The sequence below is a fragment of the Podarcis tiliguerta genome, assembly GCF_965153285.1.
Source record: "Podarcis tiliguerta genome assembly, chromosome: 18".
In the NCBI taxonomy this organism is placed as follows: domain Eukaryota; kingdom Metazoa; phylum Chordata; class Lepidosauria; order Squamata; family Lacertidae; genus Podarcis; species Podarcis tiliguerta.
The window spans coordinates 11540668-11568087 of record NC_139551.1 but is presented as its reverse complement, the minus strand read 5'-3'; the positions used below and the strand labels follow the sequence as shown (position 1 = coordinate 11568087).

Below are 27420 nucleotides of genomic sequence, written 5' to 3'. Positions count from 1 at the left end.
GAGGCTAATAATCAGGTTCATGTTTATTGAAGGCTTTTTTGTTAAAAAATAAAATAAAGCAAAAGGATTACATGCCATTAAACATTTAAAAAAGGAACAATGAATCGGCTAACAAACTTCTGTTTCCACTACGGGTCAATACTGTTCAGATGGCACAGGAAGGGGGGGGATCCTGATCAAGAGCCACTGAAAAAACACCACCACCCCCAAACGGAGGGTTGGGGGAGAGACACAGGATAAAGAATACAGATGCCCTAGCAACTGCAGCAGGAAAGTGTTCGTGGATGCTTGTGGTCTTCGTGAGAGAGCCTGGAAAACTAGAATAAGAAAAAAAACAACTAGTGAACCAAATTGGCTACCAAGTGGCCATTTTTGCTCTGCGTTTGAAAATATTTTTGCAGACTCATTAAAGATGTTCCCCAGAAGTTGCCCAGTGAAAAGCAGATTGTTGGAAGATATCACACACAGGAAAGGAGTGGATCTTGGGTTTTAAAATAACCCCAAAAGATCCTTGGGCGAAAGCAACAGTGGGAATTTAAATAACACCAGTGTTGCTCAGTTCAATGCTGTCCTAAAACAAATCTTAGCATAAAGGAAGACTCGCTGTAATCATGATTATCTTGAAGGGTTGGAGAAGAGTAAAAGTCCTCTTTGGCCCCATCCCAAGAAAAACAGTGTTCCATCTTTAAATAAAATTTTAAAAAAATCAGTTTGCTATGTACTCCTGCAGCTGTGGAGAGAGTCCAGAATCAGCAGGACCACCCCAACAAAATTGGGTTTAACACACAGCCATTTATTCCCCCAGCCTGGAAATGAACATTCGTAAGTTGACACCCCAAGAATTGAGTTCAAGCCACAAAGGCAACAGAATCATCTGGAAGAGAGGAACGCAGCCCTCCCACAAAATGCAAGAGAAAACATTTCAGTTATGCAGTCATCTCACTATCTGCAAGCTCCTGAAGTCAGGAGGAGAAAAGGTTCCAGCAACTCGAAAGAAGACAGAAGAGTTGGCTGTAAATATGAGGTGGGGTGAAAACAAAACTGTGGCTGAACACAGAAGCTTCACATCAAAGAAAAGGGTTCTATTCAAACAGCAACAGCTCATTTATGGGCCAGGGGAATCAGCAATCTGACTCACAGGGGGCCAAAAGGGCAGGCTGGGCTGAGAGCCCAATGTAAAAATAAATATAAAAATGTGATGCTCAATTATGAAAGAGAAACCAAAACACCCCTAGAAATTAAGCAAGAGAGTGGTTTTAAGAGGAGGGTGGCCAGACCCCTGTGGCAGCTTCAGCTTGACAGAACTGGGTCCTGCAGGCCAAAGGAAGGGGCTCTCGTGGGTTCTTCAACATCTTGCTATCAGCAGCAAACCTCTTGGCTCAAACAACGGTGGGAGCCCCACCGATTCCCATGAACGACTCTTGCATTTCTCAGAAAGGCAGAGGCAGAAGTTCCCCATTGCGTGCGCCTGATGACGGCATGGAGCTCAGGCTGACTTCAACACCACACTCTTTGATTTGGAGTTTCCTGGGCAGAAAAGCTTGTTCTGAGCGGGAAGGAATGCCGCAAACCACAGTGGAGTGTGGGTTCCCACTGAAAAGTCCACTTTGGCTATGAAGGGGGAAGGAGGTGCGGATGATCCTGCACATCACAAGACCCCCACCAAAAATGGGTGGCTGTGAGAAACCAAGATCCACAACGGACAGAATGTTTCAGAGTTAACACTGGTTTGTGTCCGGTCACCAAGATGAAGTAACCTTTTGCAGAACTCCAGAGGGAAAATGGATGAAAGAGAGTGTGTGGACACTCATCCTTCAGAAAACACTGTCAAATTCAAATCGGGATGCTGTTGAGACAGTCAGTTCGTAAGTAGAGTTCGTGCACATTCTAGAGAGGTCGTATTCAGCAATGCAGTGAACCCAAATTTCAGACAACCTTGTACCCCCCGCAAAAAAAAAAAAAGCTCTCCAGAGATCTTCCTGCAAGAAAACAGCACTAAGGTTCCTTTGCAGAAGGAAAAGGTAACCAAGACTGTTAAAGAAGACGGAAATGCAGGCCAAGCGAAATCCTGCGTGCCTCGCTGATAACACAGACCTTACAAACAAAAGTGAGATTCATATCTGCCCTACATGGTATCGGTTTCTACATACTGTTTGTATTTTATTTAAAGCAAACAAAGAGATGGTTCAATAAATTGAACAAGTAATGGTTATTCAATAACTGCAGCTCGTCGTGCAGACCCAAAGCAGTTGAAAAGAAAAAGACATCAAATTGTGTAAAGGTGAAATTTCTGAATCTTGCGAAAGGCAGGATGATCATATTGTCCACATAGAGGACAGTACAATTTTTGTCCTGTCTGGAATGGATAAAGGCACACACCCCCCCACCTATGCAGGGGTTATGCTCCGGGGGCCCCACATGCTGAAGTGAAATTGCATAAAGTGGGGGGCATGCTGCTTTAATAGGGAGGGCGCATGGGGAAGAGACAGACTCACATGCGTCGACGGGGCTGCTGCCCTGAGCCTTCCGTCCCATCCCTCCCGGGCAGCAGTCCTGAGAGACTTCCCGGCCACAGTTGTTCACTTCCTTTGATTTCCTCCTCCCCTCCCCTTACCGCCTTGACCCACAGCCCCCTGATCAGCTCAGCTACTCACACTCTCCCCCCGCCCCTCCTTTTCTCCTCTGAGCACTGACCCTGCCTTGTTGGGAGATGGATTTGTGCCTCACCTGCTGGCTCAGGGCCGCACAGCTAGTGGGGCACTGGCTTGCCCATCCTCTAGGGTGCCCTTGAGAGGTGCTTTCAGACCCAAGCGCTGATCCCACTCACACCTTGAGATTGTCGCTGCAGCCAGGACCAGGCTGGTGTGTGTGTGGACATGTGCCCCACAGCACTCAGAGTGGGGATTTGAGCCGCAGATAGAAGCAGCCAATTGATTTATTATTTCCCGGCACTGCATGCAAGTCAGCCTTGCGTAAGTGGGGGGGGAAGCCTGACATCCTAGGTTCTTGTTAAGAGATTTGATCAACAAGTAGACCCAGCCGTTCCTGAATCCAAAGAATGGAAATGTTTTGATTTGTTTAGGAGGTTACGGATTCTTAAGAGCAATTTGCTCTTCTAATTGCTCCAAATTTAAAAGGGGTGGGGGGTTCTCAGAAGATGGCCTGTCCTCTCTCCAGACCTCTCTCCAGCACAATGATCTTCGCTTCTTTGGTTCAAAGCTCATTCTGGTCATTCATAATGGAAACAAACATGAAAAAAACGGTTAAAAACAAATCCAGATAAGCACACACAGAAAATATTCTGTGCACACACAGAAAAGATCTCCCTGGTCAAAGAAGAAGAAGAAAAGCTTGAAAACAGAAGAAGAGAGAAACAGTTATTTTAATCTTGCAATTAATTCAAAAGGGGGTGGGGGACAAAGCTGACCTGCTGCAGACAACCTACCTATTTATTACAGGCTCTTTTCAGATAGTACATCTGGATCATCCTCTGGCGGAAGGTGGCAAAGGTGTCCTCCTTGTTCTCGTCCCCTGCCACACCCAAGCCCTCCCCCGCTGAGGTGGAGCCCCTAAAAGGGAGGCAAAGCAAAGAGAGAGTGAGCACCCACATGCCCAGCCACCGGCTTCCTTGACCAAAGCGCAGGGCCAATGGGCAACGTCTTGGCCACTGTGTTTCCAAAGAGGTGACCGAGCTCCAGGTCAGTCCTTCCCCACGCCCAGTTCCTCTGGCTCGTGCCAACCCAAAAAGGATAGGAGTCAATTTTGGACAGTGCTAGGAAACAGGCAAACAAACCTGCACCCTTAACCCCTTGCAAAAAGAAAAGAAATAGAAAGGCATGTTGGGATACGTAAGAACGTCAGAAGCAGGTGCCTCAAGCCAAAGGGTTCAGCATCCTGTTCGCCCAACCAGACGCCCCCAATGGGAAATCCACAAGCAGGATTCGAACACAAGAGCCGCTCTCCCCAACTGGCATTCGGAAGCACTGCTGCCTCAGAGTGTGCAGGCGGAGCAGAGCCATCCTGGCTGGCAGCCATTTGTCTTCTTTCAAAGCCATTCAGGTTGGGGGCCATCCTGTGGCAGCGAGTTCCACAGCTTAACCACAGCCTGCGCAAAGAAGGGCTTCCTTACATCTGTCCTGAATCTCTCAACGTCCAGCATCGTTGGACGTCCATGAGCTCTACAGTGTTACGAGGGAGAAAAACCTCTTTCTGTCCCGCTTTCCCCATGCCGCGCATAATTTTATAATGCACCTTTTCTCTGAGCTACCAAGTCCCAACTGCTGTCTCCTGAAACCCATACCAGTTGGTGGCCATCGCTGCCTCCTGCGGGAGGGAGCTGCATGAAGAAGGCCTTTCTTCGGGTGGGAGACCCCGGGGTCACGCCTCGTAAATGAGCCGTTTGCTTCATTCGGCAACGGGTCTGTGAGGGTGTTGGGCAGGGGGCCTGCTCCCCCCCCGCTCTGGCAGAAGGCCAACACAGCTTCCCAGTAATTGCAAAACAGCTGCTCTCACTACAGATGCTCCTGTCGAACACGCAAGACTTAGATGCCACCTCAAATCGCTGGTCCAGCACAGTAGGTGCTGTCTGCTTTGAATGGCAGAAGACGTTGGACCAGCTAGCCAAGACCCACTTTAAACAAGGGGTGGTTGGGATCTTATGGGTGAGACGTGCAGGATGCTCCCCTGCCAAAAGCACGAAGCCTGGCAATGTGTCTAAGACAGGGATGGGTTGTTCTCAGAGCCTGGGCTCATCTTTGCCTCTCACAGAGGCCATGAGGTCAACTCTCCCCATGAAGAAGGACCATGTTGCCTCTTAAGCATTTGTAAGAACTCGGCCATTCCATGTGGCAGCTCCTACACTTTGGAGCTCCCTCCTTCCCCATTGCAGCCAGCAGCAGTTCTGTTTATAATTATAATTTTATTATTTATATGCCACTCACCTGACTGGGTTCCCCCAGCCGCTCTAGAGTCTCAACAAAATATTAAAAACACAATAAAACATCAACCATTAAAAACTTCCCTGAACAATGCTGGCTTCAGATGTCTTCTAAAAGTACCAATTTTTCTCTCCGACATCTGATGGGAGGGTGTTCCACAGGGCGGATGCCACTGCCAAGTAGGCCCTCTGCCTGGTTCCCTGTAACTCCACTTCTCACAATGAGGGCACTGCCACAAGGCCCTTAGAGCCAAGTGTCCAGGCTAGACAATGGAGGTGGAGACGCTCCTTCAGGTATACAGAGCCAAGTCAGTTTAGCTGACTGCAGCCTCTGGGAGCTTGCGACAAGGACTTGGGGGCATTGGCCTGAAAGGACCAGAGCGCTGCCTTGTGGTATATGCAGGACGGCCAGGAAGCTGCCATGTTTGTCTTTCTGCCTGAGAATGTGCAAAACTACAACAGCAGCAAGTGAAAGCTGGTTGCCTTGATGGAAGAGAAGACAGAACTTGAGTCTCATCTATCCACACATCAAGTTATTGGGCTAGGAATTTCTAGCTAAAGAGAGCAGACTGTCCTGGAAGAGTGATGCAGGGCGAGTGTCGGCCCCTAGAGAAGATCATCATCCACTGCAGGAGACAAACCCTGGGAGGAGAGTTTCTTAAAGATGAAATATTGAAGGCACAAAGGTAGATGATTCCAACCCCAAAGAAAAGTCGGAGGCCCAGCCTCATGCTTTCTGTGGCACGTCACCTGTGTTCTGCTGGTACATACTGTGAAGATCAGAGTATCTCTTTGACACACACCGTGATGCTGTCAATGCCTAACAGAAATGGGGAGCATTCCTCAGCACCATGAAAAATAAGCAAGGTAGCCACACCAGAAAGGGATGCGGGTGGCGCTGTGGGTAAAACCTCAGTGCCTAGGACTTGCCGATCGTATGGTCGGCGGTTCAAATCCCCGCGGCGGGGTGAGCTCCCGTCTTTCGGTCCCTGCTCCTGCCCACCTAGCAGTTTGAAAGCACTCTCGGGTGCAAGTAGATAAATAGGTACCGCTTTATAGCGGGAAGGTAAACGGCGTTTCTGTGTGCTGCACTGGTGCTGGCTTGCCAGAGCAGCTTCGTCACGCTGGCCACGTGACCCGGAAGTGTCTCTGGACAGCGCTGGCCCCCGGCCTCTTAAGTGAGATGGGCGCACAACCCTAGAGTCGGACACGACTGGCCCGTACGGGCAGGGGTACCTTTACCTAGCCACACCAGAACTCACTTCCCAGAAATCACTTAGAAGGTACCTGCAAGTTTCTTTCTGGGAGGGCTAAAGTCTTTGGCTTTTTTTTGTTTTCTGTTTCTAAACGACAGCTCAGAGCTGGGGGCGCCTGTCCAGGGGCACCACTGGAAGCCTTTGTGGGCAGAATGGTGCCCGCTGGCACTGAGTTGGCGACCTCTGCAACAGGGAATAACTGTGGTGAGATATCAATCCATTCCAAAACCTGTTTGTTTTTTTATAAAAAAGGAGTGTGCCACTCGCTCACGTGCTACGTACACTTTGACGGGGTCCTTGATGCCCTTTCCATGGGCTCCAAGCCCAAGGCCTTCCTTCCAGCCCATTTTCTGCAGCATCTGGAAGCCAAGGTTCTTCTGGTTCAGCCGCTTGTGGGAAAACTCCAAATCCTTTGATTTCTGCCACTGAGAACAAAACTGATCATCAACATCATTATCATAAACACCTGGCTCAGTTATTGCATTAAGGCAACAGAATGCCGTAGCAGGATTATTATTATTATTATTATTATTATTATTATTATTTTGTATTTTCTAATAACATACATTATATTAATAATATAATAATAATTTGTTTCAGTCTATTGCAGTGTTTCCCAAACTTGGGTCTCCAGCTGTTGTTGGACTACAACTCCCATCATCCCTAGCTAGCAGGACCCATGGTCAGAGATGATGGGAACTGTAGTCCAAAAACAGTTGGAGACCCAGGTTTGGGAAGCCCTGGTGTATTGTTTTAACTTTTTGTGTGTTTTAAATTATGCTGCAAGATTTTTTTAGTGATAACTTTGCATTTTCATTGGCTTTTTTTTTAAATTAAAAACTTACCCTAAAAAAACACACAACTCAATGCTTTGAGGTTGCTTCTGTAGTCAAGCTGTGGGTAAATTTTATGAAGAGAAATAAAGAAATGCACTTTGAATAAATGGGGAATTACCGTATTTTTCGCCCTATAGGACGCACCGTCCCATAAGGCGCACCTAGTTTTTTGGGGGGGAAATAAAGGAAAAAAATTATTTCCCCCCCAGGCGCGGGGTTGGGGAAGCCCGAGCTTCCCCCGACCCCAGCCCCCAAACAGGCAGCTCTCTGCAAGCCGTGGGAGCCCAGTGCTGGCTCCCGCTGCTAGCGGAGAGGTCCGCGAAGCCTGGACGCGCTGAGCTCAGCGCGCGCAGGCTTCAGCATGCAGGCACCTCTCCGCCAGCAGCGGGAGCGCTCCTGCTGTTTGCGGAGAGGTCCGCGAAGCCTGCATTCGCCCCATAGGACGCACCCAGATTTCCCCTTCATTTTTGGAGGGGAAAAAGTGCGTCCTATAGGGCGAAAAATACGGTAACTGATTTTTTAAAAATTTTATTGTCTTCTTCAGAAATTTGTGCGAACCACTCCTCTGAACAATGCTTTTTACAGGGTTGGGGACACTGGGGATCACTTCAGGGAACCAAGGGGGCCTGAGAAGGTTTGGGAACCGCTGGGCTGAGGTTATTGCCAGTACCTAACTGGTGATCAGAAGCTCACATTTACATTTTATGGAGGTTACCAGCTGGCTTTGAAAGCTGCACTGAGAGGCCTCTGCCTGGAAATCTCTTAAAGAATAAATGCACGTCTTTATTATTTTGCCCCCTTCTCACCTTATTTTTGTGGGACTGATAGCCAGGGGGTCGGTCATACTCAATCCGGACGGGGTCGTGGACTGTAATGCAAAAAAAGCAAATCCAGAGGTCAAAGGTCAATCCAGACACAAACAAAATTTGACAAAGAATTACCTGCCTGGCTTAACCCGCCCAGCTGCCTCACTCACCTTTCGGTTCATCGATGAGACAGACCCGCTTGGAGGCTGGGATCAGGCCCACCTTCAAGGACCTGCTGCTGGCCCTCTTGCGCCCAAAGGCCCTGCCCCGCGGGGGACCCTGGGCAGATGCTTCTGAGGTGGGGCCCTCAGGCTGCCCTTCTCCAGCTGTACTCGAGGCTCCCACGCTGGCAGACCCTGCTGGAGCTTCCTCCTCTTCCATTCCAGGCTGGGGAGCTTCCCCCTCCTCCTCTTCTTCCTCCCCCTCCTCATTGTTCTCCCAGTCGCCCTCCGAGGGTGCGGGGCTCTCACTGGCAGGCCCTGGAATGGCGCTGAAGTTCATGGAGGGGCACAGCTCGTAGACTTTCATCCGGTAAAACCTGAAGGCTGAGCTCTCACGGTCATGCAGGAACCTGAGAGAGAGCACAGGAGGACTTCACTGCACTGTTGCTGTGTGACATTTCTGCGCCGCTTCCCCTATGAGGACCCTGAGGTGGCCCATACAAGTATCTGGGGACAAGCTGCAGCTCTGAGCTTCACAACAAGGCTTGTTCACTGATTTATTTCTAAAAACATTTAGATACCACTGTATCAAAGAAATATATCACAGCGGTTTGCAACAATACTACAACCCATCTGCCGCACTGACTGAGACTAGAATGGGGTCACTGTGCCCCTAAAGGACCAGGTGTGCAGCCTGAGGGTCTGTCCATGGAGGTACAAGTCAATCCAATGTCCAGGGCAGCTGTCTACCAGCTTCATCTGGTATGCCGGCTGAGACCCTCCCTGCCTGCTCCCTGTCTCGCCAGACTGGTCCATGCTCTGGTTATCTCCCACTTAGATTACTGCCATGTGCTCTACATGGGGCTGCCTTTGAAGGTGACTTGGAAATAACAACTAACCCAGAATGTGGCAGCTAGACTGGAGACTGGGACCATATAACTCCGGTTCTAAAGGATCTACACAATTCAAGGACCTGGTGCTGACCTTTAAAGCCCTGAACGGCCTCGGCCCTGTATACCCGAAGCAGCACCTCCCCATCATTCAGGCCAGCCACTGAGGTCCAGCTCTGAGGGTCTTCTGCTGGTTCCCTCCCTGCAAGAAGTGAGGTTACAGCGAACCAGACAGAGGGCCTACTTGGTAGTGGCGCCCACCCTGTGGAATGCCCTCCCATCAGATGTCAAGGAAATGAACAACTATCTGACTTTTAGATGACATCTGAAGGCAGCTCTCTTTAGATAAGTTTTTAATGTTAATAAATATAATAATAGTAATAGTAATATGCCACCACTTTACAGATGTTGAGTGTTGTTACTGCAATGCCTGGCTCATGCAATAAGACTCAGGATGCTCCAGGAGCATGCCACATGATTTTCCCGGGGAGGGGGAGGGTAGCTCACCACAGATCCGGGTTATCTGTGCTGTTGTCGATGCTGAACTGCTCAATCTCAGGTCCCACCTCCGCCACAAACTTGGCCAGCCTCTCTGCTGTCACCATCGTTTTGGGATCCACTGGAAAGCAGGGGGTGGGGTGGGGGAAGATAACAAAATTATTCCTGCTCCATTTTAAACAGGGCTTATATTGCTGGAACACTGGTGGGATACAGCCACAAACACAGGTATACAGGACGCTAAATAGGGATGATGGGAGTTGTAGTCCAAAAACAACTGGAGACTAGAGCTGGATGATATCCGGTTTTCAACACTGTGATATATCAGCAGCTAAAGACCGCAATATTTAGATATATCATGGTGTCTGGAATGTATCTCGGCTGCAGAAAATAATACAAAATTGGCATGTGCTCTGCTAACTAGGCTCAGGTGGCCTCAGGGGCACATAGCACCTTCCATCAGGTTCTGGTGGTGGCCCAGCTATGCCCTTAACTTAATCTATGCTCTGGTAACCTCCAGGTTAGATTACTGAAGCACATTATGTGTGGGGCTGACTATTCAGTTCAGAAATGTCAGCTGGTGCAGAATTTTAGCCAGGCTGCTCACCAGGGCAAGGTGGTTTGAGCATACCGCATCAATCCTGGCCTGCCAATGAGTTTCTGTGCTGTTTTTTGACCTCTGAACCTTAAATGGCTCAAGGACTGCCTCTCCCCATATGAACCGACACAGACCCTGCCCTCGTCCTCTGAGAGGTCCAGACAGTGGCAATACGAGAACAGGTCTTTTCTGCAACATGGTCTGACTCGTGACAAGACAGCTTCCTATATTCCTGTGTAATAATGTTAAGAAGAGCCTGCCAGAGAGATCAGCCTCCTAAGTGTCCCCATAAGCTACCCACAGCGAAGATCCCAGAGAGAATTATGGGAGCAAAGGCCAGCTCAGCAAAGGAGCACCTCCTTTGGATTAAAAGCCCCTGGGCACAAAATGCCCACTCCCACTGAAGGAGCAGAGGGAAGAAAACATCATTGGCTCAAGGCAGCTGTTCAGTGGGCCAAAGGATTGACTCAGCGGAAGGCAGCTCAGCAGCTCAAGGGTCACAGGTCCCACCCCCACCTGCAGAGGCACTGGCAGGCAATGCAAAGCGAGACCAGGCTAAGACTGGGTGATATCTGGCTTTCAACATCACAATATATCACCAGCTAAACATCATGATATGGTGCTGAATCATGAAGTCTGAAAAAAGGGTGCAACTCCGTACAGTAGAGGCATTGGCTGGCTTCGTGGTTTTTCCTGCTCTTGTGATTCCTTGTAGGGGAGCGCTGAGCCAGCAGAGTTAACAAGGGCTGCAGGAATTGAGAGACACACTGACTGGCTTCAGTGTTTTTCCCCAAATTGTGATTTTTGCATAGAGCACACAAGCACACACAAACCACAATTTGTGGTATGTTGCCAGGTCAAAAATTATGAATCCGATATCGTGATATGGACTTCAAACTGGCTTTGGATGATATATCGCCAAGTCCTCATAATAAATAACAATAAGTTTATTATTTGTATTCCGCCCATATGATTGGGTTGCCCCAGCCACTCTGGGCAGCTTCCTATATATAAACATAAGAAAACATTGCACATTAAAAAGCTTCCCTATACAGGGCTGCCTTCGGAAGTCTTCTAAAGGCTATTATTATTATTATTAGGTAAAGGTAAAGGGACCCCTGACCATTAGGTTCAGTCATCACCAACTCTGGGGTTGCGGCGCTCATCTCGCTTTATTGGCCAAGGGAGCTGGCGTACAGCTTCTGGGTCATGTGGCCAGCAGGACTAAGCCGCTTCTGGCAAACCAGAGCAGCGCACAGAAACGTCATTTACCTTCCCGCCGGAGCGGTACCTATTTATCTACTTGCACTTTGATGTGCTTTCAAACTGCTAGGTTGGCAGGAGCAGGGACCGAGCAACGGGAGCTCACCCCGTCATTGCGGGGATTCGACCCGCCAACCTTCTGATCGGCAAGTCCTAGGCTCTATGGTTTAACCCACAGCGCCACCCGCATCCCTATTATTATTATTAATAATAATAATAATAATTAAATTTGTATACCGCCCTATACTTGCAGGTCTCACAGATATCGTGAGTCACAATATATTGCCAGGTTAAAAATTATGGAACTGATACCACAATATGGATTTCAATCCAGTTTTGGGTGATATACAGTATTGATACATCGCCCAGCCCTAGAACATACCACATCCTGCCTGCCCTGTCCCCCCTGAAATTCACCTACCGTCAGGGAACTGGCATGCTAGCCCAAGCGAGCTTCCAGCACTCAACCCTTCCCCGGGCACATCTTCTGGGTCGGTGGCTGAGTCGCAGACTCCTGCCTTTTCCAAGGCGGTCTCTGCTGGGTGGGCTTTGGGGCTCTGCGGTGGGCCCTGCTGCTTGAGCATTATCTCGACGGACAGGAGCGTCTGGGTCCCCACGGTGGCTCGCTTCACCCTCTGGGCTCTCGCCACCCGCCGCTGAAGGATCCTGGGCCTCCTCTTCCAGAAGAGCCGCTTCTTGATGCGGAGGACCTTGCGGGCGCGCAGCAAGGCCTGCATGACAGCCAAATCCTGCAGCTCAGGGGTCTTCTCCTGCTTGGGCTTTTCCTTGGCTGCAGACCTCAGCCGATGCATCTCGGACAGCTTGAGCTTGTAATATTTGTGCTCTAGGCTGTCCTCTTCCTTCAGAAACCTGTTTTGACCGGGGGGGAAGGAGCAGCTAATCAAAACAGTAGAATTATCACGAGAAACAATTTACAACAATAACGTAAAATGTACAAAAAGTTAAAAAGAACACACCAAAACCAGTTAAAATTCACATCAACTTTCTAAACATCTGGGCAGGATGTTCTGAACAAGAATGTTTTCAGCAGCACCGAAAATGATACAGTGAAGGCACCTGAATGATATCAACAGGCAGGGAGTTCCAAAGTGTAGGCGCTGCTTTGTGAAACGATTGGAGTTATACACATAAGGAGCGGGTATTAAAAAGGTAAGTTAGGCTGGCCCGAGAAGCCCTGTTCCTGCAAGGCTCTGCGAGTCAAGGGAGCGGAAAAACCCACAAAACTACCAGAAGATGCCCTCCTCCTTTCCTGCATGTGAGGGGAGCACCCTGTTGCAACAGTGAAATAAAGATCAGACTTACTAGCTGCTTTGCTTCTCAATATTCTCTGGTTGGCCTCTGTTCTTTTCTCCGACCGATGGAGAACCTACAAAGGACTCTATAAGGGCTCTTGTGTTCCCATAGGGCAGGGGTCAGCAACCCGCGGCTCCGGAGCCGCATGTGGCTCTTTTACACCTTTGCAGCGGCTCTGGGGCGGATACTAGCGAGGGGAGGAGGCGCATTGTGCACCCCGACACTCCCCACTGTGGCGGGCGCTGTACTGGCTGTGACGTTGCATGGGGGCGGTGCGTGCGTTAGTCACGCACCGTCCCGACGTCACCTTCCCGCCTGCTGGCAGATCGGAGGGCAGCAGCGCGCATGTTTGTGGCTCCCAGGTTTTTTTTTCTTCGGAAATGGGTCCAAGTGGCTCTTTTTGTCTTAAAGGTTGCAGACCCCTGCCATAGGGGAATAAGGGCAGGTTTTCATTTATTACAGATGGTGACCACGAAGGGACACTCGGGTGCCTGGATTCTGGGGGCGAGGAAGAACTGGTGATCCAGCGCCCACCAGGTCATTTGCCAGGAGGGCTGCTGATAACGCCAAGGTCGCGGGTTATCAGCCTTGGGCAACTGAGATGCCTCAAGCAGGGCCTACTGGCACCAGTGCCTGGCAATCCCACTCTGGGGCAGATGACACCCGCTACTCGTCTGTCGTTTATTATTTCAACCCAACATAGGGCCACCAGTCCTCCAGCGATCCCAGGGTCTGGAAATAACTGCAGTGCCAGTGGGGCTAACCAGAGGAAGCAATGCTTGATCAGGTCAGCCTTAAAAAAACACTACCAGAAGATATTTACCAGTACTCTGGGTTGTCCTTCAACTGAGCTCTCTCTTTCCCTTTCAGAGTGCCGGAAACGATGCCCTCCACCAGCTTCTCGATTGTCTCGGTGACCTTCCGGTCAGCGCGTTGCGGAACTAGGACAAGAAACAGGGGTGGGGGTTAGGATAAAACGAAAAGCTTCCTCGTGGGAACCTCACAATCACAAACTTACAGTAGGGCCACAACTCACGTGTGATTTACTTATGCATTTGCAGCTTTGTATGGGAGTAGGCGGGGGATAATAAATAAATGGAGAGCTGGGGAGGGAGGTGGGCAGTTGGGAGAGGCCGTCTGAAATCTCACGAGACCTTTCCAGAGCCCAGCAAACCAGAGGGCATAAAAAACTATTTCCGCACCAGGTTTTCCTGCTGCAGAAAAAGCTTTCAAGCTTACTGGGCTCCAGGAAGGTCACACGAGACCTCTGGGAGGCGGGGGGGGGGGGCCTGCGAGATGTCAGATAACCGTGAAAGCCTCCAACAGCCTTCCAGAGGCCTCACACCACCTTCCCAGAGCCTGGTTCTCTGCTGCAGTGTTGAGGAGTCCATGGGGCAAATGAGGAAATTATTCCCAAGCGCAGGCTGTACGCAAAAGTAAAGTAGAGAGAGCTATGTGGGGTTGAGGCAAGGAAGAAGGGCTACCCCTATGCTATCCATATAATCAGTTATCAGTTATCAATATATTCGTATATGCTCACATATAATCAGGGCTTACAGTATTTTAGAATCCATTTTGAATCAAAGGGAAGCTGTGCCTTAGCTAACTGCAAACTGCTTGAAACAGCAAAATTAGGAGCCGACCTTTCCCCTATAAACATCCGTGTACCCTGGACAGGGGGGAGACGTGAATCAGAGATTCTGGTACAAAATCCCCTCAGATACAGGCTAAATTAATCCACAGAACAGGAAGAGCAAAACCCCAAAATCTCCAAACTCCCTGTCCTATCATAACTAGGGGAAAGGTTAGACAGAGCGTCACTGCAAGCAACGGAAAGCAGAACTAGAACTCTGTGCTTGACCAGGAGCTGGAAGCATGGCAAGGAGCTTGCTAATTGGCTAATTTCACTGGCGATATCGTGACTGCCTCATGGTTGTCTCATGATCTATGATTTGCTGTGATCTGTTCAGGTATAAAGACCTCTGGATTTTTGTCAATCGGGGTCCCAGTTCCTTTTGGAAGAGATTCCAAACTGGGTCCTTATTGCCTGGCAATAAACTTCACCTTCTAATTCTCCATTTGCTGAGTCTGCCTGATCCTTATTGACTCCAAGAGGGTACCAGCTTAGGGTCAGTTCCCGGGGTCTCACTGACTTTGTATGATCTTGCCTTTCACATGAACCCCTAGAAAGTAACTCCGCATAGGTTGCAGCCCTCCCATATTACAGATCCTGCCAATAAGACATCAATCCTCATTTTTCTGAAACTGCCTGAGGAAAAGGACAAATCATTAACATTACAGTGGTGCCCCGCAAGACGAATGCCTCGCAAGACGGAAAACCCGCAAGACGAAAGGGTTTTCCGTTTTCAGAGGCGCTTCACAAGACGAATTTCCCTATGGGCTTGCTTCGCAAGACGAAAATGACGAAAATTTTTGAGGTTTTTTTTCGCTCCCCAACCCCTTTTTCTAAAGCACTAAGCTGCTAATAGCCTTTTAGCAGCTAAACTGCTAATCCCTTAAGCCTTTAATAGCCGTTAATAGCCCTTAAACTGCCAATAGCGCTAATAGCGCTAATCCGCTAATGGGCTTGCTTCGCAAGACGAAAAAACCGCAAGACTTTTTGTCTTGTGAGGCACCACTGTATTGGCAATTTTGGGTGTGGTTTTTTCCTTTGGGTATATTTAATTTTGGGGAATGGGAAGGCAGAGCAAGCCTCACATCGTGCCAACAAGCCCCAGACCCAAACTATAACCCTGACAATTCAAAATGCTGGTGCTGACCTTTAAAGCCCTAAACAGCCTCAGCTGAAGGATTCTCTGCACCCCCATCGTTCAGCCCAGACACTGAGGTCCAGCTCCGAGAGCCTTCTGGCGGTTCCCTCCCTGCGAGAAGGGAAGTTACAGGGAAACAGGCAGAGGGCCTTCTCGGTGGTGGTGCCCACCCTGTGGTATGCCCTCCCATCAGATGTCAAGGAAATAAAGAACTATCTGACTTTTAGAAGCATCTGAAGGCAGCCTTGTACAGGGAAGTTTTTAATGGTTGATGTTTTATTGTGTTTTTGTATTTTGTTGGGAACTGCGCAGAGTGGCTGGAGTAACCCAGTCCGATGGGAAGCACATGAATCGTAACATCATCACCATTATTAACCCTAAGAAATAAAATTAAATGCTCACAGAGACAACAGAAGCAAGGTGGGAGAAGAGGACAAAGACTCACAAACTGAAACAACGTGAACGCTAGAAAGTCTACAGATGGAAATACTTCTTCCCCCAAAGAAAAAGGACCCAGCCGCCCCTGACAACAGGCAGAGTCAGTCGGAAGTAGCACCCGCTTACTCTTAATCTTCGGCTCGGTTTCCGGAGCGCCCTGTGGGCTGGGGGTCTCCGCACTTGGCCTCTTCAGCTGAATCCGGGACCCCCTCTTCTCCAGCCAGCCCTGCAGGTGTTCAATGTACTCCTTCCCAAACAAGGCCGAGGTGTCAAAATTGGGGAACAAGATGGGCAGAGGGGCCCCCTTCTTCAGCCCGATGGCCTCCAGGATCTTCTCCTGCCGGAAGGAGGAGGCCATGGCGAAGGTCTGGCCGACGAGCACCAGGCCCTTCCGGCAGAGGGAGGCAGTGGTCTCAAAGGCGGCCGCCATCTGCCCCGGGTCACTGAAGCTGCTGGATTTCAGGCCCAGCTCATAGGCATTGCAGGCCATCAGGAGTGGGACGGCGCTCTTCAGGAGGCAGGCCTGGAGGTGCATCATGTACCGGTCAAAGGGTTTGATGAGCTGGAAGAAGCCGTTCTTGGTGGCCACCAGCTTCTTTTCCAGCAGCAGGTTCAAGAACTGGCCGTCCACTTTGGGCGTCCGCAGCGCCGGGTGCTGCAGAGTCCGCACGACGGAATAGCAGAAGTCCTGGTGCTCCATCTTCAGCGAGCACTTGAAGGAGGCCAGCATCTTGGCGCACGACTCCGTCTCCAGCTTGAAGAGGATGCGGAACATTTCCGTGTACTCCGGGTCCTTCTTGATCTTGTGGAAGCCGGCCCACTTGATGATCTCCACCCCAAAGGTGGTAAAAACATCCAGCGGTCCACTGAGGTCCAGCTGCGGCTCTTTGGGCCGGGCATGCCCCACGGTTTCCGGGTCGTCGTGCTGCAGGGTGCCCCTCAGGGGCAGGGGAGGCCGCTGGCCGAGCTGAAGGTGCTGAGCGGGGAAGGCCCTCCTCTTGGAGGGGTGGGCAGGCTCCCCCAGCAGGTCGCTTGAGGACAAAGCCTGGACCCATTTCTTCACGGGGAGGACCGCATCTGTCTTGCTTTTGACCAGGCCCTGTGGTGCCCGGATGCGCTTCGCCGTCAGGTCCCTCCCCGCATGTAAAGAGGGAGCAAACTCTCTCTCCGCCTCCAGGCCATACTCCAGGCTGTAATCCTGACTCCTCACAGTCCCAAACTCCTCTTCCAATAGCCCTGGAGAATGGAAGCCACTCAACAGCTCTGCTGAACTGTAGTCAGCATCGCGGAGCCCGGAGGTCTCTCGGGAGGAGACACGGCCATAGTCCCTTTGCCGAGAGGCCAGGTGACCGTAGCCCCGCTCCCTGGTTGATGGGCCGGGGAGCTCCCTTTCCGCAGAAGACAAACGGCTGTAGTCCCGGTCATGAGAAGGGGCCTGGGCGTAATCTTGGTTCCGTGAGCATGTGGGTGTGTAGTAATCCTCCTCCTCTGACTGATAGGGAGGCACCGAATAGTCTTCGTTGGCGGCTTCTTGGGCTTCTCCCCTCCAGTCACTGTGCAGGTACTTTCTCTCCTCATGGAAATCCCCGTCCTCATCCTCGTACCGGGTTCGCTGCGCTGGGCGCGAATGAACTGCGGGGGGAAGAAAAAAGAAAGCTATTTCTCATGGCATAAAACCAAGCACACTGGGAGAACTCAAAAGGGTGCTTCTTCAACTAATTGGTGCAACACGATGGCAGCTGTGTAAAAACTAAGTACAACAAAATTGGTGGAAAGACAGAATGGCATTACTTTATTACGTACATCGTTGAAAGATTTAAATAGAGGCCTCTCCTTACATTATAAAATCTTCTGGATAACTTTGATAAACAGTTTATTGCCTTTTACACAAATAATAGTTTGATATAAAAACTGGGAGGTTTTGTGTGCAAGGCAAATGCTCCACTACTGAATCTCAGCCTTTCTCAAGCAAGCAGGATTTCCAAACAGGAGCCAAAACCCAGAGGTAGAAAACCCATGTTTTGCACGCTCTTAATCTCAGGGTTGTGGGTTCTAACCCCATGTTGGGCAAAAGATTCCTGAATTGCAAGGTGTTGGAATAGACGACCCTTGAGGTCCCTTCAAACTATACAATTCTATGATTCTATAAAGGCAAGAGGGTATTTATTTGCAAATTTGCAGAAAACTGAAAGTCTAAAGGTCACCAAAAGGGATCTGGAAAGGGTATCATTTGAAGGATGGAACTGGAGGGAGGAGGAGGGAAAAAAGGGAAAGCAGGAGAACTTATTTCCTTGATCCAATAATAATGATGATGATGATGGAAGACCTTTAGATCACTGGGACCCACTAGCACAGCGGTTCCAATCTTTTAGGGGCTACCACTCCCTTGGTTCCATAAACTCATCCCCAGCACCCCTTAACCTACCCTCTGAAAAGAAATTGAATAGCAGTTTCCATTACCCACTAAAGAAAATAAAAATGTCATAAAACTCAAAACACTTAATTGCACATTTATTCATAATAAATAATAATAATAATTTATTATTTCTACCCCACTTACCTGGCTGGGTTTCCCCAGCCACCCTGGGCAGCTTTCAACAGGACATTAAAAACAGAATAAGACTCCAAACATTAAAAACTTCCCTAAACAGGGCTGCCTTCAGATCCAATAAATTAGTTGAATTAATTTAACAACTTTGATGGACTTTTCAAAATCTGATAGTCATCCCTCAAGTACTCCTGCCTCTTAGTGCACCCTCTAAGTTATCTCCCTGCCCCTTTGGGGCCACTGCACTTGTGGGTCATAGTCTGGTCCAAGGTGAGTTGCAAAAGGAGCACTGCCACCATATAAATTCATGAAAGATTAAGAAATGCATGTTTGGGTTAAAAGTGAGTCCTGCGGTCTGCAAAAGTTGGAGACTACTGCTCTAGGTGATGGTGGTTGGGCCCCATAAGATACCAGCCCCAGGCATCCCGGCCGATGGACAGGAGTGATGGGGATGTGTATTCCAACAGCATTTGGAAGGGACTCGGGATTCCTGGACTGGGAAAGTTTTTTATTTCACATCCACATCAGCCTGGATAGCTCACTCAGTTAGAGCATGGTGCTGATAACGCCAAGGTTGCAAGGTCAATCCCCATATGGGACAGCTGCATATTCCTTTATTTATTATTAAATTAGTATACTGCTCTGTACCTGCAGGTCTCAGGAGAGCTCACAAGATAAAATCACAATATATAAACACAAAACACACCATAAAAATAAAAACAAGAACCACCCAACAACCCCACACCAACACCTTTTAAAAGGCCTCTGGATGGCAATCAGCCAAAGTCCTGGTTGAATAGGAACGTTTTTGCCTGGTGCCTAAAGGTGCTCCCTGGGGAGAGCATTCCACAAACAGGGAGCCACTGTAGAAGAGGCCCGGTTCTTGTGTTGCTGCCCTCCAGACCTCCTGTAGAGGCAGCACATGAAGAAGGGCCACAGAACACAATCTCAATATCAGGGTCAGCTCATATGGAAAGAGGCTGTCTTGAGGCACTGCAGGGGGTTGGACTAGATGATCCTCAGGGCCCCTCCCAACTCTACAATTCTATGATCATTGGGACTTTTATAAGGTTAGCAGCACACTCCACTTGTGGGCTGGCCACTAACCACAAACCCTTTAATGCCAAGCCAAGGGAACCTTTTCTGCCTTAATGGACATATCCCATTTTGGGAAGACCTTCTGCGCAAGGGTCGAGGCTGAAGGGGTGCAGCAAAGAAGGTGAATCCAACCTTTTGACAGTAGGCTAGTTGCTGCACACACTTGCACTCATGCGTCTATCAATCTACCCTCCATCCTGGCAAGCAAAAGGCATGGTCAATGCTCAAGGACACATCCCAGCTACACAAAAGCACTTGTGTGTGTGCACGCACACATGCAAGGCAGGGCTGGCAAGGAGAGTGGCCTGGGGAGAATCTGGAGGGCGGCATCTGCCCTCCGAGGCCTGAGTGTCCCCTGCTTTAGGGGAAGGTCTCAGAAATGGAAGAGCGCGAGGCATGTGGAATTATTTTCTGGCTCAGATTAAATTTACTGGGGTCATAACGCTCACCTAAAACAACTTGAGTCTCTGAGGCCGGAAGCAGCAACGGGGTCAAAGGCTGACCAGCAGCAACAAATAGCTCAGGGGCATTGGACCAACCATACCTCTCAGCTGGTGGAGGGCCTCGTCGATGGGGTCACTCCTGTCCAGACGATGCCGTTTCGCCTTGACTTGCATGAGGGCGTCAAAAGACTCCTGCGCCATCCGCCGAGCAGCCATCTGGGCTCTGGAATGAGAAAGGAGGAAGAGTTAGGGAGGAGGGGGAACAGTAGGCATCCATATCACCAAGCGAACCTTTAGAATGATTCATAAATCAGGGAGCGAGTAAAATAAAGCGAGTAAGTCTCTTCTACTACATGCCCTGAATCTTCCAGTGTTCAGCTTCACTGGAAGCTGTTGTAACTGTTATATGTGAGAGGTGGAAATTTCCACCAAAAAACAGAGGCTGTGAAATAAGCGGCCTTGAAGAGTCTGAAGATAAGAATGGAAAAACAAGAAGCTCCTGGGAACATGTCTGATAAAATAAATGCTTTGTTGAAGCAATTGTATGAAACGACAGACTTGATGATAAAGAAAGTGGACACTTTTGAACAAAGTGTCTCTGATTTGGAACAGAATGTATTTGTCTTGGAACAAAAAGTGAATACCCTGCCAGACCTCAAACTTTATTATGAATCAGCAGCTTTTTGCTGGTTGAAAGAATGGCTGCTTCTTGAAAATACGGACATTTTGGATTTAGAAGGCTTTAATAATGTCTTTGGATGGCATGCATATCTATGGTATGAAAAGGTCAAAGTACATAGAATGTTTAAAAATCATATTGTCAGGAAAGCATTGTTTAATGTCTGGATAAGGTATAAAGACCTACTTGAAAATAAAACCCCAAGGTGGTTGTCACCGATGGAAGCGAAGGCTCTGAAAAAGCTCAATATGGAGGCCAAATGGCCGAAATATTGGGAAATTTTGGAACAAGAGGGAGATAAACTGAATTGCAGAGTTTTGAAAAACTAAAAAATAAAGTGCGAGATTGGCTTCATTATTATCAGATAATGGAGGCATATAAATTGGATAAGAAAATCAGCTTCCAGGTGGAAAAATCAAAATTGGAAACAGAATTGTTAGAACCCAAAACTAAGATTTTGTCAAAAATGTATAACTTGCTGTTGAAATGGATTACTCAAGATGAAACAGTAAAATCTGTTATGATTAAATGGGCACAAGATGTTGGACATAACATAATGATGGCTGACTGGGAACAGTTATGGACCACAGGTATGAAATTTACGGCATGTAATGCCTTAAGAGAGAATATTATGAAAATGATATATAGGTGGTACATGACACCAGTCAAGCTAGCTAAAATCTATCACTTGCCCGATAATACATGCTGGAAATGTAAAGAAACTGAAGGGACATTCTTTCACCTTTGGTGGACGTGCCCAAGGATTAAGACCTTCTGGGAAATGATCTATAATGAAATGAAAAAGGTGTTTAAATATACCTTCCCAAAGAAACCAGAGGCCTTTCTCCTGGGCATGGTCGGCCAATTGGTGCCAAAGAAGGATAGAACTTTCTTTATGTATGCCACAACAGCAGCAAGAATACTTATCACAAAGTATTGAAAGACACAAGATTTACCCACTCTGGAAGAATGGCAGATGAAGGTGATGGACTATATGGAACTGGCGAAAATGACCGGCAGAATCTGAGACCAGGGAGAAGAGCTGGTGGAGGAAGATTGGAAGAAATTTAAAGACTATTTACAGAAATATTATAAAATTAATGAATGTTAGAATGACGTTGGATTGAGGTTAAAGGGTTATTAGTAATAATGTGGTGAAGGAGTATGGAAAAATGGAAGGTTAAAAAGACGAAAAACTAAAGGTATAATATACTAAGATAAAGATAAAGATAAGATAGAGGGAAGGGATTTGCTGACTAAATAATTGAATTGGAATACAGTGGTGCCCCACAAGACGAATGCCTCGCAAGACGGAAAACCCGCTAGACGAAAGGGCTTTCCGTTTTGGAGGTGCTTCGCAAAACGAATTTGCTATGGGCTTGCTTCGCAAGACGAAAATGTCTTGTGATTCCTGGGGCTTTTTCCCCTCCCCTCCCTTTTTCCCAAGCCCCTAAGCCGCTTAACAGCTGATCGCTAAGCCGCTTAACAGCTGATCTAAGCCGCTAATGGCCTTTCGCAGCTAATCCGCTAATCCCTTAAACCTTTAATAGCCGCTAATAGCCTTTTAGCAGCTAATCCGCTAATCCCTTAAGCCTTTAATAGCCGCTAAACCGCTAATAGCGCTAATCTGCTAATGGGCTTGCTTCGCAAGACGAAAAAAACCGCAAGACGAAGAGACTCGCGGAACGGATTCTTTTCGTCTTGCGAGGCACCACTGTACAGAGAGGGGAGGTGTGGGGAAATCCGGGAAACAAGCAAATGTAAGAAATACTATGAAAATTGAATTGTTTTTATTTGTTTTTATTTTTGTATTTTTCTTTTTCTTCTCTTATGTGAAAATCTTAATAAAAAATATGATATAAAAAAAAGTGAATAATTCAACAGGAATTGTTCGGGATGTGGAACCAACTTTGAAATGGCAAGCATTGGAGAAGAAGATGGAACGAACTGTTTCGGCTCTGCAAGAAGAAACTCAAATGGAGGCCTTGGCCCCAGTGAATCAAATTGATGGATATAAATTGAAGTTTGAGGTTATAGACTTTGAAAGTCAGAATTGGAGAGGCAGTGCCCCATATGCACTGAATAAGGCAAGATGGGAGGATTTTCTGTTGGAGGGAGGCACTGCGGGAAAGTTTGGGAAAGTGGAACTCTGTAACCTCAAAGGGACTGTGCAGTATGTCTTGGAATACCTTTTGGATTACAATTCTGAATATGGAGTATGGGCAAACATGTTGAAATGGAATAAAGGAGTTGCTGAGAAGAAAGCCCTTTGGGATTTAATTCTAGGTACTGAAAGAAATCTGCAGACAGAACAGGGAGAAGAGTTAAGAGCCTCGGACATAAGAACACCGGGTTGATGAATTTTATGTAACTGACAGAAAAGACTGATAAAAACCGAAACCAGGGAGAAGAGATGGTGGGAAAAATTGGGAATTTTAAAGACAGTATTTAGTGTAATATTGTATAGTTAAGGAATGTTGGGAGATGGTGGAATGAATCTATAGGACTTTAGTGGAATCATGATAAGGACTTGAGATCTTAGGATTTAAGGGTATAAGATTTTAGGTTTTCTTTCTCTTTTTTTTATTAGATTGGAGTATAGATAATCTTTTAGATATTGATGGGAGGATAAGGTTTAAATGGATTAAGATAAACAAGTAGTAAGCAGTGAAAGATGGAAAGAATTTGCTGACTTAATTATTAACTGGAATACAAAAAGGGAGGTGGGAGGAGGTCGAGGAAACAAGTCATTGAAGGATGGAATTGTGAAAAATGGAAGGGTTTCTTTTTTAAAATGTTTTTGTTTTTCTTGTGGGTGGGGTGGAGGTGCGGTTTTTATGTACTTTTTCATTCTTTTTCTATTCTTGTATTTTTCTTTATTTTTACTGTATTTTGTTTTTTTCAAATTTTTCTGTATTTGTTAAAATTGGAATAAATATCATTTTTTTTAAAAAAAGGGAAAGAAGAGAAAAGAAAAAGAAATAGAAAATGAGTTTGTTTCAAATAAAAAGAACCTTCCAACTACTGTATACCCCTTGTACTATTTTGCGATTTAAATTTTTTTTTTTTACAGTTTCCTAGAATTGGTTTTTTTTCCTCCACCTTAATTCTGATTTTCTCCACCGTTGCATTATTTTACAAGACTCATTCGATGTCTGCCAGGAGACTTTTGCTACCGTGATAATTTAAAATATCCTCAAATAATGGGGAGAGAGCCCTTTGCCCAGCACCAAAACCAGTTAACGGTGGTGGGAGCAGGAAAGGTTATCCAGGCTGGCCAACGTGCAACCAAGGCGCCTCAAGGGCAGGAACCTCGGGGTCTTTTGACGGAGGTTGCCAACTTACCAGGCTCTCCCTTCAGGCACCGGGAAAAGTGAAGGCCGCGCTGGCTGCTTGCCTGGCTGCTCCAAGGCGGAAGAGGAGGCTGCCTCCAGGTCAGTTGGCAACCTCCGGCCTTCCTCCCCCCTTTTCTGTCTTTCTTTCCCCCCTCAGAGCTTTCACTTACCGAAGGCGGAATAAGGAAACCGCAACGCGCAGCCGCCTCGAAGCCAGGCGGGGAGGGGCTGCCACTACGCACGCGCAGAGATTCCATCGCGCAGGCGCAGCGGCTTCCTCTCCAAGCCCCGCCCTTTGGAAAAGGTCTCGCGCCTTCGGCCTTCGCCCCTCCCTCCTGTGCGCACGCGCAAAAGGAACACGCGCGAAAAAAAACCCCACAAGCCCCGCCCCCTGCCGCGTTTCCCCGCCCACCAGCCCGAGTTATGCGCAGGCGCGGCGAAGTGCCCTCGGCCCCCTTCCGCCGCGAGGCGCACGCGCACAACGTGCTTGTCAACAGCTGCTTCTGCAGACGGAGGCGCTGCTTTTTCTTTCTGCTCCAAGTGAAGGAATCATTAGTAAATCCCATCGTTGTCATTTCATGTTGTAATCCGCCCTGAGCTCTACGGATACGATACGATATCTTTATTGTCATTGTCCCTTGCGGAACAATGAAATTGAAAAACTACATAAAAACTACGTAAAACTACCACAAAACTACATAAAAACTATATAAAACATTCAAAAACCCCTAAAAAACTCTAAAACCACATTTTAAAATACACTATATTACAGATGAAGGGCGGTGTGCAAATTTAATTAATAATAATAATAAGTAGTAGTAGTGATTGCTTCCTTTTCAACAGAAACGAGGAAAAGCTGCTTTCCAAACTGGCAAAACCTAGACATGAATCCTAGAATTGTGAAGTTGGAAGGGACCCCCAGGGGTCATCCAGCCCCCTGCAAGGCGGGAATCTGGCTCCAGCCTCCAGGAAGGCTCGTTTTACTGCCCTTGAGTCTCAGTGAGCTGGAGGAAGGCTGAAAGCCGGAGTCATGCAGCTTTGAATATTGCATCTGTGGAGAGGGGTGTAAATTGGTCAGTCTCCCAACATGCATTTAAAGCTCCACTTCTTAAAATAAAATAAAATAAAATTCTTCCTTTGGTGACCACTTGTAACCAAGTAAGATTGTCTTCCATGAATACAGTCTTAACAGTGTGTCCACAAGTGACTGTGGAGGCCAATTCTGGATCCACACGTCCTTCCACAGTGGGGACATAGGTTTCTGGGCAGGAGTTGATCACGGAGAGGATTTGCCAAACGTGCCTTTCTCTTAGCACGTTTCTCCCTTTCGCCCTGAGTTTCTGCTTCAAAGTCTGTGACGCCTTTGGCCAGTGTTTCCCAATTTTCCATGCTTACACTGCATTTTTTAGATTTACCTTCAGAGCATCTTTAAACCTCTTTTGTCGTCCACCAGCATTACGATTACTATTCTTGAGTTGGGAATAGAGTACTGTAGTTGCTTTGGAAGACAATAATCAGGCATCCGCACAACATAACCAGTCCAAATAAAAATAATACATAAATGGCCATAGAAAACAAGCTTGTTCCATCTTCCATGGGGCAGCCCTTGAGATATTAGGAGATGGCTCCCATATCTCCTCTCAGTCTCCTCCAGGCTAAACATACCCAGCTCCTCATCAGGCTTGCTTTCCAGTCCCTTGATCATCTTGGCTGCCCTCCTCTGCACCCCTTCCAGCTCGTCAACATCCTTCTCAAATTGTGGTGCCCAGAACTGGACAGAGTATTCCAGGTGTGGTCTGACCAAGGCAGGATAAAGTGGTCCTATGTCTTCCCTTGATTGGGACACTTGAATTCTGTTGATGTGGGAGATCAAATGCAGGAAAATCTTCCTGATGTAGAATAGAATGTCCCTATTTTCATCTGAGAACTGTTGGAGGGTAGGCTGGTGCTTCTTTTAACTGCAGTTACTGCATTGCAGGAGGCTGGACTAGAGGACCCTCAGGGATCTCTTGCCGCTCTACAATTCTGTGATTATTCTGATGTTCTTATCAGTCAGGACTTGAAGCAGGAAAGCTGAAACAGGTACACAGCTCACCTGGAAACTGTCTTCTCAACTAAAGTGAGATGGGCTATTCACACTGAATCCTTAATCTGTTTAATTCTTTGTGCCTCCACAGGTTGCTGAACAACAACTCCAATCATTCCTGGCTAATGGACGGGAGTTATAGTTCAGCAGACCAGGAGGACCAAAGGTACCCGGCACCTGATTTAAAGGGTGGCAGTTTCTTCCTAAATTTGTACCTATACATAATAAAACAACTTTGTCTTAATTCTTTGTGTCTACTGGTCTCCACTTTTTTCCTCCATTTTCTCTGGGGGAATGCAGTAAGCCGTCACTCTAAGGGGAAACAGAGGAGATGGATGGACCCAAGGACAGATATGCAACCCGTTTGTGATGTCAGCTCAAAACCCCAACCTCACTTTGCAGTTGAGGGCCACCCCCCAGCCTTCGGTCAGCAGCCTGTGGGTGGGTTGGCTTGGCTGGGACAGAATCAGAAAAGCTGGGGGTTAATCAAAAAAAACAACATCACATATTAGAAAATGAGAAAGAGAGCGTGACAATCAGCAGTATCAAGATCAATGGCTGGGAAACTGGTGAGGGGATCATAGAATCATAGAATCATAGAGTTGGAAGAGACCACAAGGGTCATCGAGTCCAACCCCCTGCCAAGCAGGAAACACCATCAGAGCACTCCTGACATATGGTTGTCAAGCCTCTGCTTAAAGACCTCCAAAGAAGGAGACTCCACCACACTCCTTGGCAGCAAATTCCACTGTCGAACAGCTCTTACTGTCAGGAAGTTCTTCCTAATGTTTAGGTGGAATCTTCTTTCTTGTAGTTTGGATCCATTGCTCCGTGTCCGCTTCTCTGGAGCAGCAGAAAACAACCTTTCTCCCTCCTCTATGTGACATCCTTTTATATATTTGAACATGGCTATCATATCCCCCCTTAACCTCCTCTTCTCCAGGCTAAACATGCCCAGCTCCCTTAGCCGATCCTCATAAGGCATTGTTTCCAGGCCTTTGACCATTTTGGTTGCCCTCCTCTGGACACGTTCCAGTTTGTCAGTGTCCTTCTTGAACTGTGGTGCCCAGAACTGGACACAGTACTCCAGGTGAGGTCTGACCAGAGCAGAATACAGTGGCACTATAACTTCCCTTGATCTAGATGCTATACTCCTATTGATGCAGCCCAGAATTTCATTGGCTTTTTTAGCTGCCGCGTCACACTGTTGGCTCATGTTAAGTTTGTGGTCAACCAAGACTCCTAGATCCTTTTCACATGTACTGCTCTCAAGCCAGGTGTCACCCATCTTGTATTTGTGCCTCTCATTTTTTTTGCCCAAGTGCAATACTTTACATTTCTCCCTGTTAAAATTCATCTTGTTTGTTTTGGCCCAGTTCTCTAATCTGTCAAGGTCGTTTTGAAGTGTGATCCTGTCTTCTGGGGTGTTAGCCACCCCTCCCAGTTTGGTGTCATCTGCAAATT

General features: G+C 47.7%; 1 protein-coding gene across 4 annotated transcripts; it reads right to left on the bottom strand.

Annotated features, from left to right (window-relative positions):
• On the bottom strand, positions 1-24173 carry SUGP2 (SURP and G-patch domain containing 2). Of its 4 annotated transcripts, none has more exons than XM_083421423.1 (11): positions 24041-24173; positions 19958-20079; positions 15894-17399; positions 13382-13499; positions 11666-12114; positions 9393-9504; positions 8005-8405; positions 7835-7896; positions 6475-6617; positions 3446-3569; positions 1-3225 (listed from the first exon to the last, which is right to left on the bottom strand). In XM_083421423.1, the coding sequence occupies exons 2-10, from the start codon at positions 20070-20072 to the stop codon at positions 3446-3448; spliced, it is 3030 nt and encodes a 1009-aa protein (XP_083277549.1). In that variant the 5' UTR covers positions 20073-20079; positions 24041-24173; the 3' UTR covers positions 1-3225. The 4 variants fall into 4 exon arrangements, with proteins under 4 accessions (XP_083277549.1, XP_083277550.1, XP_083277551.1 ...); XM_083421424.1 differs by having other exon boundaries at positions 1-317; XM_083421425.1 differs by having other exon boundaries at positions 23881-24059.
• Between the last annotated feature and the right edge of the window lie 3247 nt (positions 24174-27420).

Bases quoted from the DNA above. Each gene is read 5' to 3' on its own strand.
- SUGP2 (XM_083421423.1), bottom strand. From the start codon at position 20,072: ATGGCTGCTCGGCGGATGGCGCAGGAGTCTTTTGACGCCCTCATGCAA. The intron at 9,505-11,665 runs GTAGGTGAATTT...CCTGCTTTCCAG, and splicing joins AGCATGCCAGTTCCCTGACG to TGGATCCCAAAACGATGGTG. The intron at 3,570-6,474 runs GTACGTAGCACG...CCTCCCTTTTAG, and splicing joins ATCAAGGACCCCGTCAAAGT to GGGCTCCACCTCAGCGGGGG.